The 12,508-nt window shown below is 47.6% G+C and overlaps 1 protein-coding gene across 1 annotated transcript in view; it reads right to left on the bottom strand.

The window, feature by feature from the left end:
* Positions 1 to 12,508, bottom strand: part of SCARA5 (scavenger receptor class A member 5) — a 410,475-nt gene that overhangs the window by 5,886 nt on the left and 392,081 nt on the right. The window contains exon 8 of the mRNA XM_073561962.1: positions 5,962 to 6,156. Within this exon, the coding sequence (XP_073418063.1) occupies positions 5,962 to 6,156 (195 nt within the window). The remainder of the gene's footprint in view (positions 1 to 5,961; positions 6,157 to 12,508) is intronic.

The raw sequence follows: 12,508 nt of genomic DNA, 5'->3' as shown, positions 1-12,508 counted from the left end.
GTGAGCTTGCATACAGGCCATGGAGATTGTGTGGGGAGCATGTCCAGGCCATGGAGGTTGTGTGGTGAGCTTGGATACAGGCCATGGAGGTTGTGTGGTGAGCATGGATACAGACCATGGAGGTTGTGTGGGGAGCATGTCCAGGCCATGGAGGTTGTGTGGTGAGCGTGGATACAGGCCATGGAGGTTGTGTGGTGAGCGTGGATACAGGCCATGGAGGTTATGTGGTGAGCGTGGATACAGGCCATGGAGGTTGTGTGGTGAGCGTGGATACAGACCATGGAGGTTGTGTGGTGAGCGTGGATACAGACCATGGAGGTTGTGTGGTGAGCGTGGATACAGGCCATGGAGGTTATGTGGTGAGCGTGGATACAGGCCATGGAGGTTGTGTGGTGAGCGTGGATACAGACCATGGAGGTTGTGTGGTGAGCGTGGATACAGACCATGGAGGTTGTGTGGTGAGCGTGGATACAGGCCATGGAGGTTGTGTGGTGAGCGTGGATACAGACCATGGAGGTTGTGTGGTGAGCGTGGATACAGACCATGGAGGTTGTGTGGTGAGCGTGGATACAGGCCATGGAGGTTGTGTGGTGAGCATGGATACAGACCATGGAGGTTGTGTGGGGAGCAGGTCCAGGCGATGGAGGTTGTGTGGTGAGCATGGATACAGACCATGGAGGTTATGTGGTGAGCGTGGATACAGGCCATGGAGGTTGTGTGTGTGGTGAGCGTGGATACAGGCCATGGAGGTTGTGTGGTGAGCGTGGATACAGGCCATGGAGGTTATGTGGTGAGCGTGGATACAGACCATGGAGGTTGTGTGGTGAGCGTTGATACAGGCCATGGAGGTTGTGTGGTGAGCTTGTACAGGCCATGGAAGTTGTGTGGTGAGCGTGGATACAGGCCATGGAGGTTGGGTGGTGAGCGTGCATACAGACCATGGAGGTTGAGTGCATTACCCATTGTTTTCTATGAAACAATTGTACCTGCTGATTCCAGGTCTTTCTGTCGCTCTCCACAGGTGGTCCTTGGCTCTTGGACAACTCTTCTGATAATTCTTTCCACTCGTCTGTGTGAAATCTTTCGTGGAGCTTCTGGTCGTGGCTGGTTTATGGTGAAAAGATGTTCTTTCCTCTTCTGGATTGTGGCGCCAACAGTGATCACTGGAACCGTCAGTAGTTTAGAAAATCTTCTGTAACCAATGCCATCAGTATTCTGGAGGAAATAATGACACTACTTGACCCTGAAGTGTACGTGCTTGATGAAAGCACTGCAGTCCTGACTTCATGTCGAGAAAAACCTCAGCACTGAAATGATAATAGAGAACGAAGAACTTGATGCAATAAGTTAATACTTCATTTTGATCCATCAAGAAAAAGTCCAACTTTTCAACCAATAATGGTCTTTATCAACATTGGTATTGCAGAGGAGCCGGATAAAGGCTAAGGTCAGCTCAAAATACAAACAGGTATGATTTTCGGGCCCATTCACTGGATCAGGTCTGTTGGCAGGAAGATGCTAGAGGGGTCTTCCAGCTTCAAAATTTGGCTTAACAATTATTACCTTCACTTTGAAGGGCTTCCTCCTGTCTTTAGTAGGACTTCTTCAGCAATTTTTCCGAGCATCTGAAATGTCTCTCCTCCAGAATAAAGAAAATGTTCACTTTGCTGTCTATTGTAGATAGCCAAAGGATCATGACCAATTTATCACCCAATCCAGTCCTTGTCCAGTCCTCGTAAGTAGAGTCGGCTTCTGATTTGATTTGCTTGAGACGTTTCTCATGGGAGACTTGTCCGGTTGACTTCCTAAACTTTTTCTTGATCTCTTCAAGAAGAATTAGTACCTGGGGCAAGGAACAGAGCTTTGGCCATGGAAGTACGGCCACCACCGGGTCAGAACTCTTTTTGACAATCCCAAATATTAGATGATGCCCTCATCATGGTGAGCAGACCTTGACGTGTTCCTGAATCTTATGGACAGGTGTTTCATATATCTGGACACTAATTGTCATTCCTGACTTTTAAGACAACATCGTAATGAGAAATGTATCAGCTCGTTACCGGCTCCTAGAATTAATGCGCCTGCTAACACCTCCCTCAGCCTCTCGTGAACGGAGCAGCATTATGTTTATTAATTACGATTAATGGTAATGAACTCCACTCCATCTGCGGCCCGCAGATCTCATTACTGAGCTGTCACCAATCACTTCGTATAAACAGAGCTCGGATCAAGTCTCATTCTGTGCCAAAAAAGGAGAAGTCACGAAAACTGCCGGCTAGGAACATATAACGGTGTCCGACCAGACACCTCTGCTCCCTGACTCCCATGTTCCCTCCAGGCTCCTCTGTCCCCCTCTTCCAGACACCTCTCTTCCCTCCAGACTCCTCTCTTCCCTCCAGAACCATGTCTCCCTCCTACAGAAACCTCTGGCCTCCTCCAGACCCTCTTGCCCCATTCAGACCCTTTTGTCCTCACCAGAATCCTCTGTTGCCTCCAGTCTCCTTCCTCCAGACACCTCTCTTCCCTCCAGACACCTCTATTCCCTCCAGACTCCTCTATTCCCTCCAGAACCATATCTCCCTCCTACAGAAACCTCTGGCCTCCTCCAAACCTTCTTGCCCCATTCAGACCCTTTTATTCTCACCAGACTCCTCTGTTCCCTCCAGTCTCCTCTGTTCCCCTCCTCCAGACTCGACTCTTCCCTCCAGACTTCTCTCTTCCCTCCAGACTCCTCTCTTCCCTCCAGAACCATATCTCCCTCCTACAGAAACATCTGACCTCCTCCAGATCCTCTTGCCCCATTCACACCTGTTTGTGCTCACCAGCCTCCTCTATTGCCTCCAGTCTCCTCTGTTCCCCTCCTCCAGACTCCTCTCTTTCCTCCAGACTCTTCTCTTCACTCCAGACTCCTCAATTCCTTCCAGACTCCTCTCATCCCTCCAGAACCTTATCTCCCTCCTACAGAAACCTCTGGCCTCCGCCAAACCCTATTGCCCCATTCAGACCCTTTTGTCCTCACCAGACTCCTCTGTTCCCTCCAGTCTCCTCTGTCCCCCTCCTACAGAAACCTCCATCCCCTCCAGATCCCTTTATCCCTTCCATACTCATTATTTCCTCTAAAATCCCTTTGAGGAGGGGCATCACGTTGTATGATTCTTTTTTTGTTTTGTCTGCATTCTGGTAGCAGATCTAATAATGGGGTCGCTGTTGCGGTGTCAGTCTATGGTCAGAAAATTGGCATAGTGTGGCGGATTGATGATTTTATCTTCCAGACTGAAGGATGAACCCCAATGTTCGCTCCTCCCACATAGGGTGACAGGCGCTACAGCGTGTGCACAGCACGCCCGCGGGCCGCATACTGCACAATTCCTGTTGACTTGTATATTTAAAGCCGCCGCGGCCTCCTCTGTTTATAGTCATCAGATTGTAACCCAGATACGAGGCGCTCTACAAAGCCACCGCCGCACTCGCTGCGCGCCGCTGCCAATCACCCGGGATTTGTTTGCAATCACCCACATGTTCAGCACCAGATCCTTATCTGTGGAGCAAATCTCCGAGCTGCGCGGTTTACTATTTCCGCACGTGTCCAGGCCGCCAGTCAGACATGGGTATCTGCCATATGTGTGATGTGCCATGCAACGCGCTCTATGGATGGGGGCCTGAATAGGGGGTCTCAGCCCATTCTGAGAACTCGTCAGCACAGAGTATTTCAGGAGAGAAGCGCGCTGCTCTTGTGTGCTGAAGGCCTCTCAGACTCTCCGGGGTTAATGTGATCTGTATTATGCACAGGATTCCTGTTCTCTCCTTGAAGCGCAGAAATCTAAGAAGAAAATTAAAAGCCGCCGTCTCCTGACGAGTAATTAGATGAAGACCCCGGAGAAAGTAGCGAGAGCTGCGGGCACTGCGGCTCCTTACATGGGAGGAAAACCCCCATAATGTGCTGCGGTGCTCCGCAGTGCGGACCCTGATGACTCCCATCTGGGGGGAAGACACGGGCCGCACACCTATATAATGATGAGTATGTATCCTGGAGACCGGAGCGTAGACTGCGGAGAGCTGTCAGATCCCAACAGGCCAGCGTCTGATAGTCCAGAAAGTCCAACAGTCCGACATCAGAAACTCCAACAACCCGGCATCCATTGGTCCAGAAAGTCCAACAGTCCCGCATCACAAAGTCCAACAATCCGGCATCCGTTAGTCCAGAAAGTCCAACAGTCCAACATCCGATAGCCCAGAAAGTCCAACGGCCCGGCATCTGATAGTCCAGAAAGTTCAACAGCTCGGCATCCGATAGTTCAGAAAATCCACAGTCCAGCATCTGATAGTTCAGAAAGTCCAACAGCCAGTCATATGATAGTCTAGAAAGTCCAATAGCCCGGCATCCAATAGTCCTGAAAATCCAACAGCCCGGAATCCGATAATCCAGAAAGTCCAACAGCCCAGCATCCGATCGTCTGGAAAGTCCAACAGCCCGGCATCCGATAGTCCAGAAAATCCAACAGCCCATCATCAGATAATTCAGAAAGTTCAACAGCCCGGCATCCAATAATCCATAAAGTCCAACAGCTCAGCATCTCATAGTCCAGAAAATCCAACAGGCCGGCATTCGATAGTCTAGATATTTTTAGACTTTCTGGACTATTAGATACCTGGTGAATGCAGGGCTTTTCGACTTTCTAGAGTCTAGAACGTCGAAAAGCCCTACATTCAATAGTCCTGAAAGTCCATCAACCCGGGAACTAATAGTCCAGAAAGTCTAAAAGTTCGGCATCTGGTAATACAAAATGTCTGACGCCTGGAAACTACTTTTTCCAGAAGGTAAGACAGTCCAACATCTGAGAACTCAGATAGCCCAACAGCCCGGCACCGGATAGCCCAGAAAGTCTGACAACCCGGCACCTGATAGCCCAGAAAGTCCGACAGCCCGGCACCGGATAGCCCAGAAAGTCCGACAACCCGGCACCTGATAGTCTAGAAAGTCCGACAGCCCGGCACCTGATAGCCCAGAAAGTCCGACAGCCCGGCACCTGATAGCCCAGAAAGTCCGACAGCCCGGCACCTGATAGCCCAGAAAGTCCGACAGCCCGGCACCTGATAGCCCAGAAAGTCTCACAGCCCATCTCCTGATAGTCCATAAAGTCCAACAGCCTGGCACCTGATAGTCCAGAAAGTCCAACAGCCTGACACTTGATGATTTAGAAAGTCCGACAGACTGGCATCTGCTAGTCCAGAAAATCCAGCGCTGGTGGAGGAGATAAGCGGCTGCCAGAGTCTCAGAAAACAAAGGAGTCCTCCATCACCTCAAGAACCTTTAGGGCCGGGGAAACTCATATCTCGCGGACCATAATGTAATAATCAGTAACAGCCCCCACTGATTGCTGGGGTATATCATGTGACTGGGGGGGGACACTACACCTCAACCCCCCAAAGCTACACCCCATGTGATATCCTCATACAAAGCCCACAGTTGGCAGATTTATTGTTAACTGTTTCTTCCCCAGATCTCTGCTTGCGGTCTGTGAATGGGACCCCCTGGTTATTACTTGCACAGGTCCAGGCCTCAGACACCTCTGAATCTTGTAACTTCTCCTTGTTACTGATCTTGTACCATTCACAAGAGTCACCTCCAGAGCTGCACTCACAATTCTGCGGGAGTTCAAGTCTTCCTGACGCTCTGCTGTCTGTGGCGCAGTATAGTAGAAGCTGTAAGGTTCACACCAGGTGCCTGCTGCTACATGGCAGTCAGCAGCGGTGTGAACGCAGCTCTGGATGTGACTGGAGTAGCAGAAGAATTCCAATTCTGTACATGTTTTGTTGCATTCACATCAGGATTAGGGTCAATTAATAGAATAGCAAGTGTCGGGTGAACCCTCCCTGATGGGACTGTTGTCTTTACCAATGAGTTTTAATGTTTTCATGGAGTAGCCTAAAAGACAAGAGACACTTTTTTTTTTTTTTTACCTTGGCCAAACTTGGCGGTCCGGTACACCTCCTCCGCTGCCTTGTAGCCCAGCATCCTGCACACCACATCACCGTCCTTCTTATCCCAACCGTCGTCGCACACCGTACCCCAGCGCTTGTCGTGGTACACCTCGACGCGTCCTTCATGAGGACCAGATCCGTTCACCAGTCGTATCAGCCCTTCCTCGGCCGACCCTGGGGGAAAAAAAAACCAGATAATTTTTGTTATATTGCTTTAGATAAAAGTTCTAGCGCTGTTCATCCTGGGCCTCCTGATTCATGATTGGACTTTCACTAGTGGAAAACACTCTAGACCACCAGGGAATTAGTTATTAATCTTATTACTGCCCTACACCACCAGGGATATTACTTATTAAACTTTTCATTTCTCTAGACCACCAGGGATATTATTATTACATTTATTACTGCCCCCTGACTAACAGGGATGTTTCCATTAAAAGGGCTATCCACCAGCAGACATTTATCCACAAGAATAATGGACAGACATGGTACTCAGTGCAGGTACATGGGAGCCCATGCCATTCAGTATCTGTGCAGAGCACAAGCCCACCACAAGCTCAGCAGGACCAATGATATAACGATCAGCTATGAAGATTTTGTGACATTTTTTGATTTTCTGATTGGGGTGAGGAGCCCTTTAAGGGAGACCTGTGCAGGGTACTGAACATGGGCGAGAGTATAATCAGTAACATGTAGCGCTTGGCGAGCAGTAACTCATTGATTGGACGATGACTGACACATGGTTTATATTATATATTGGGGGGAGCGGCGGCACCAGCTGTACACCGTGTACACGGATTATTTCGCCCGGGGTCATTATGTCACACAGCTGGGATCAGACATCCACAGATTTACAGCTCATGTATTAGTCTGTGGCTAAAATGAAAATGGCGCAAAGATGTAAAAAAACAAAAACGAGGCGGCGCCAAGCGGTAAGGGGTTAAAATGATGCAACATTGTTACAAGATATCAGATCAATGTATCAATTACATGTTCTCATGGGGGAATGAAAGAAAAAGACACAAATACAGAGAAATCACTGGATTATAATGGGACATAAGGTATTTATCAGGGACCACCTACCAACGCACCAAGATACAGAAGGATCCCCAACACTCATACTCCAGAGCTGCACTCACTATTCTGCTGGTGCAGTCACTGGGAACATACATTACATTACTGATCCTGAGTTACATCCTGTATTATACTCCAGAGCTGCACTCACTATTCTGCTGGTGCAGTCACTGTGTACATACATTACATTACTGATCCTGAGTCACATAATGTATTATACCCCAGAGCTGCACTCACTATTCTGCTGGTGCAGTCACTGTGTACATACATTACATTACTGATCCTGAGTTACATCCTGTATTATACCCCAGAGCTGCACTCACTATTCTGCTGGTGCAGTCACTGTGTACATACATTACATTACTGATCCTGAGTCACATAATGTATTATACCCCAGAGCTGCACTCACTATTCTGCTGGTGCAGTCACTGTGTACATACATTACATTACTGAACCTGAGTTACATCCTGTATTATACCCCAGAGCTGCACTCACTATTCTGCTGGTGCAGTCACTGTGTACATACATTACATTACTGACCCTGAGTTACATCCTGTATTATACCCCAGAGCTGCACTCACTATTCTGCTGGTGCAGTCACTGTGTACATACATTACATTACTGATCCTGAGTTACATCCTGTATTATACTCCAGAGCTGCACTCACTATTCTGCTGGTGCAGTCACTGTGTACATACATTACATTACTGATCCTGAGTTACATCCTGTATTATACTCCAGAGCTGCACTCACTATTCTGCTGGTGCAGTCACTGTGTACATACATTACATTACTGATCCTGAGTTACATCCTGTATTATACCCCAGAGCTGCACTCACTATTCTGCTGGTGCAGTCACTGTGTACTTACATTACATTACTGATCCTGAGTTACCTCCTGTATTATACCCCAGAGCTGCACTCACTATTCTGCTGGTGCAGTAACTGTGTAGTGTACATACATTACATTACTGATCCTGAGTTACATCCTGTATTATACTCCAGAGCTGCACTCACTATTCTGCTGGTGCAGTCACTGTGTACATACATTACATTACTGATCCTGAGTTACATCCTGTATTATACTCCAGAGCTGCACTCACTATTCTGCTGGTGCAGTCACTGTGTACATACATTACATTACTGATCCTGAGTTACATCCTGTATTATACTCCAGAGCTGCACTCACTATTCTGCTGGTGCAGTCACTGTGTACATACATTACATTACTGATCCTGAGTTACCTCCTGTATTATACTCCAGAGCTGCACTCACTATTCTGCTGGTGCAGTCACTGTGTACATACATTACATTACTGATCCTGAGTTACATCCTGTATTATACTCCAGAGCTGCACTCACTTTTCTGCTGGTGCAGTCACTGTGTACATACATTACTGATCCTGAGTTACATCCTGCATTATACTCCAGAGCTGCACTCACTATTCTGCTGGTGCAGTCTCTGTGTATATACATTACATTACTGATCCTGAGTTACCTCCTGTATTATACCCCAGAGCTGCACTCACTATTCTGCTGGTGCAGTCACTGTGTACATACATTACTGATCCTGAGTTACCTCCTGTATTATACCCAAGAGCTAGACTCACTATTCTGCTGGTGCAGTCACTGTGTACATACATTACATTACTGATCCTGAGTTACACCCTGTATTATACCCCAGAGCTGCACTCACTATTCTGCTGGTGCAGTCACTGTGTACATACATTACATTACTGACCCTGAGTTACCTCCTGTATTATACCCCAGAGCTGCACTCACTATTCTGCTGGTGCAGTCACTGTGTACACACATTACATTACTGATCCTGAGTTACCTCCTGTATTATACTCCAGAGCTGCACTCACTATTCTGCTGGTGCAGTCACTGTGTACATACATTACTGATCCTGAGTTACATCCTGTATTATACTCCAGAGCTGCACTCACTATTCTGCTGGTGCAGTCACTGTGTACACACATTACATTACTGATCCTGAGTTACCTCCTGTATTATACCCCAGAGATGCATTCACTATTCTGCTGGTGCAGTCACTGTGTACATACATTACATTACTGATCCTGAGTTACCTCCTGTACTATACTCCAGAGCTGCACTCACTATTCTGCTGGTGCAGTCACTGTGTACATACATTACATTACTGATCCTGAGTTACATCCTGTATTATACTCCAGAGCTGCACTCACTATTCTGCTGGTGCAGTCTCTGTGTATATACATTACATTACTGATCCTGAGTTACCTCCTGTATTATACCTCAGAGCTGCACTCACTATTCTGCTGGTGCAGTAACTGTGTAGTGTACATACATTATATTACTGATCCTGAGTTACATCCTGTATTATACCCCAGAGCTGCACTCACTATTCTGCTGGTGCAGTCACTGTGTACATACATTACTGATCCTGAGTTACATCCTGTATTATACTCCAGAGCTGCACTCACTATTCTGCTGGTGCAGTCTCTGTGTATATACATTACATTACTGATCCTGAGTTACACCCTGTATTATACCCCAGAGCTGCACTCACTATTCTGCTGGTGCAGTCACTGTGTACATACATTATATTACTGATCCTGAGTTACCTCCTGTATTATACCTCAGAGCTGCACTCACTATTCTGCTGGTGCAGTCACTGTGTACATACATTACATTACTGATCCTGAGTTACCTCCTGTATTATACCTCAGAGCTGCACTCACTATTCTGCTGGTGCAGTCACTGTGTACATACATTACGTTACTGATCCTGAGTAACATCCTGTATTCTACTCCAGAGCTGCACTCACTATTCTGCAGGTGCAGTCACTGTGTACATACATTACAATACTGATCCTGAGTTACATCCTATATTATACCCAAGAGCTGCACTCACTATTCTGCTGGTGCAGTAACTGTGTACATACATTACTGATCCTGAGTTACATGCTGTATTATACCCCAGAGCTGCACTCACTATTCTGCTGGTGCAGTCACTGTGTGCATACATTACATTACTGATCCTGAGTTACATCCTGTATTATACCCCAGAGCTGCACTCACTATTCTGCTGGTGTAATGATGTGAGCCATATCACTGAGTGTCCCTGTGTGATTTCTGCTCTGAGGTGTCCTTTTCTCTCGGTGTATGAGGCTCTGAGCGGCCGTGTGGTGTCGGTGCTTTATACGATTTGAGCTCTTTTATTATGTATGATGGGAACAGTCTAATATTTCCTGCGCTTATTTTTATGCCGTGTTCTAGAGTTCCTCTTGGCCGCGGTCTCGGCATTAGACATATTGGATGGTGTGGAGTCTTGGTCGGTGGCCATAGACTGGACAGGAGAGAGCGCAGAGCTGGAGTACGGGAGGAGGCCGGCTGGCCGCACTACTCTACACATGTAGCAGGGCTGAGTTCGTCCAGTGTAGCAGAGTTGTATTTGTATAACGAAGCTGAAATGAAGGCCTCTCCCTGTACATCATCTGTAGTATAAGCTCCCATTTGCCCAGAATTAGGGTCTCTGCTCCTGCACCCCTGCTCTCGGGGTCTTTGCCAATAATTTTGAATCTCCCTTTTTTGCTCACGTCGATGATTGGCCAAGGTCCCAACTACCTGTGAGGCCGAAGACTGTCATCGTCTTTGGAGAATTTTTCTTTTATTCTGTTCCAGTTAGTAATAATTAATTCCAATTATTTCCAGCTAAATATTTGTGACCCCCATTTTTTCTCAATTTTAGTAGATATTTTATACAATTTTTTTCTTTGTTTTTTTCTTTGATGAAACTTTATTACATTGCTGTTTTCACAGCTCTTCTGGTCAACAGATCACAGGGCTGGCGTCGGCTCCAGACAGGGGCTGCCACCAGACTTGGGGTTCTGGGCAAACATGGCCTTTGCTTATTTAGTTGAAGGTGGGGAAGACTCAATTGAAAGGTCGGCCATTTCCGAATGGTTCGTAAGGAGTGACATATCTCTTTCTTGCGACAGATGATGTCTCTGAGGAGGACCAGACATGATGAACATCAAAGCCAGACCCTTTTGTTCAGGCAGGTTTCTATCATCTGTCCCCAGCATATGCCTGCTCGAGTGAATTGAGCGTGTACGTGTCTGTATGGTCAAGAGAGTTAGCTGGAAACCGAACGAGCTTGCAATATGGCCGACAGCTAAACCGATGATTGACATTAAAAACTGGTGACCAGTAACATATGGGAGAGAGGACCTCATAGCCAAGGCAATATAGGAGCCCACCGTTCCCATTCCGTGGAGGACAAGTTCTCATCCCAGGGGCCCATTACTTGGTGTCTGGGTGGTGTTGGGAGGTGGATGAAGCTATTTGAGGACCAACTTGAGCAGGGGCAGGGTGGTGTTGGGAGGTGGATGAAGCTATTTAAGGACCAACTTGAACAGGGGCAGGGTGATGTTGGCAGGTGGATGAAGCTATTTGAGGACCAATTTGAGCAGGGGCAGGGTGGTGTTGGGAGGTGGATGAAGCTATTTAAGGACCACCTTGAGCAGTGGCAGGGTGGTGTTGGGAGGTGGATGAAGCTATTTGAGGACCAACTTGAGCAGGGGCAGGGTGGTGTTGGGAGGTGGATGAAGCTATTTGAGGACCACCTTGAGCAGGGGCAGGGTGGTGTTGGGAGGTGGATGAAGCTATTTGAGGACCACCTTGAGCAGGGGCAGGGTTGTGTTGGGAGGTGGATGAAGCTATTTGAGGACCAACTTGAGCAGGGGCAGGGTTGTGTTGGGAGGTGGATGAAGCTATTTGAGGACCACCTTGAGCAGGGGCAGTGTGGTGTTGAGAGGTGGATGAAGCTATTTGAGGATCAACTTAAGCAGGGGCAGGGTGGTGTTGGAAGGTGGATGAAGATATTTGAGGACCAACTTGAGCAGGGGCAGGGTGGTGTTGGGAGGTGGATGAAGCTATTTGAGGACCAACTTGAGCAGGAGCTCCATAATGAATAAAACGTTTCCAGTAATGGAGATGGTGTCCACGTCTTTATCCACGGGGGAAGTGGTGAAGACGAGCTCCTTCTGTCTAGACACGTAGTACCCAGCTTAGTGTCTCCGTTAGTGATTTCTCAGGGTTAATCCCGCAGGGCACCACCCACAGGTTGATAAAAACAATATCTTATTGGATCAACACGTTGTCCTGCCAAAATGTTCTCGCTTCGCCAACAGCTCGTAAAAGCGGTTTCCTTTAGGGATCTCTTCGGGACTAATAAAACTGTTTTATATTGAGTTGCACCAGCTCGGAGCCTGGGATAGAAGAAGAGGCGCTCTCCGGTACAGGTGCCGCAGCCAAGCGGGTGTATCCGTCAGCCGTAAACCTGCCACAGAGGAACTTAATAAACCCTTTATCGGGGCTTTCCCGATAAGTGCCGAAGATTGACCTTGAGCCTACGGAGCCTCAATGTACGTGAAGCTCAAGTCTTCATGGTGATGAAAAGTCTTCCCGG

The sequence above is a fragment of the Dendrobates tinctorius genome, unplaced genomic scaffold (genome assembly GCF_039654945.1).
Source record: "Dendrobates tinctorius isolate UK_male_01 unplaced genomic scaffold, ASM3965494v1 ptg000332l, whole genome shotgun sequence".
Lineage (NCBI taxonomy): Eukaryota > Metazoa > Chordata > Amphibia > Anura > Dendrobatidae > Dendrobates > Dendrobates tinctorius.
Note: the sequence above shows the minus strand (reverse complement) of the source record. Positions and strands in the feature narration are given on the sequence as shown.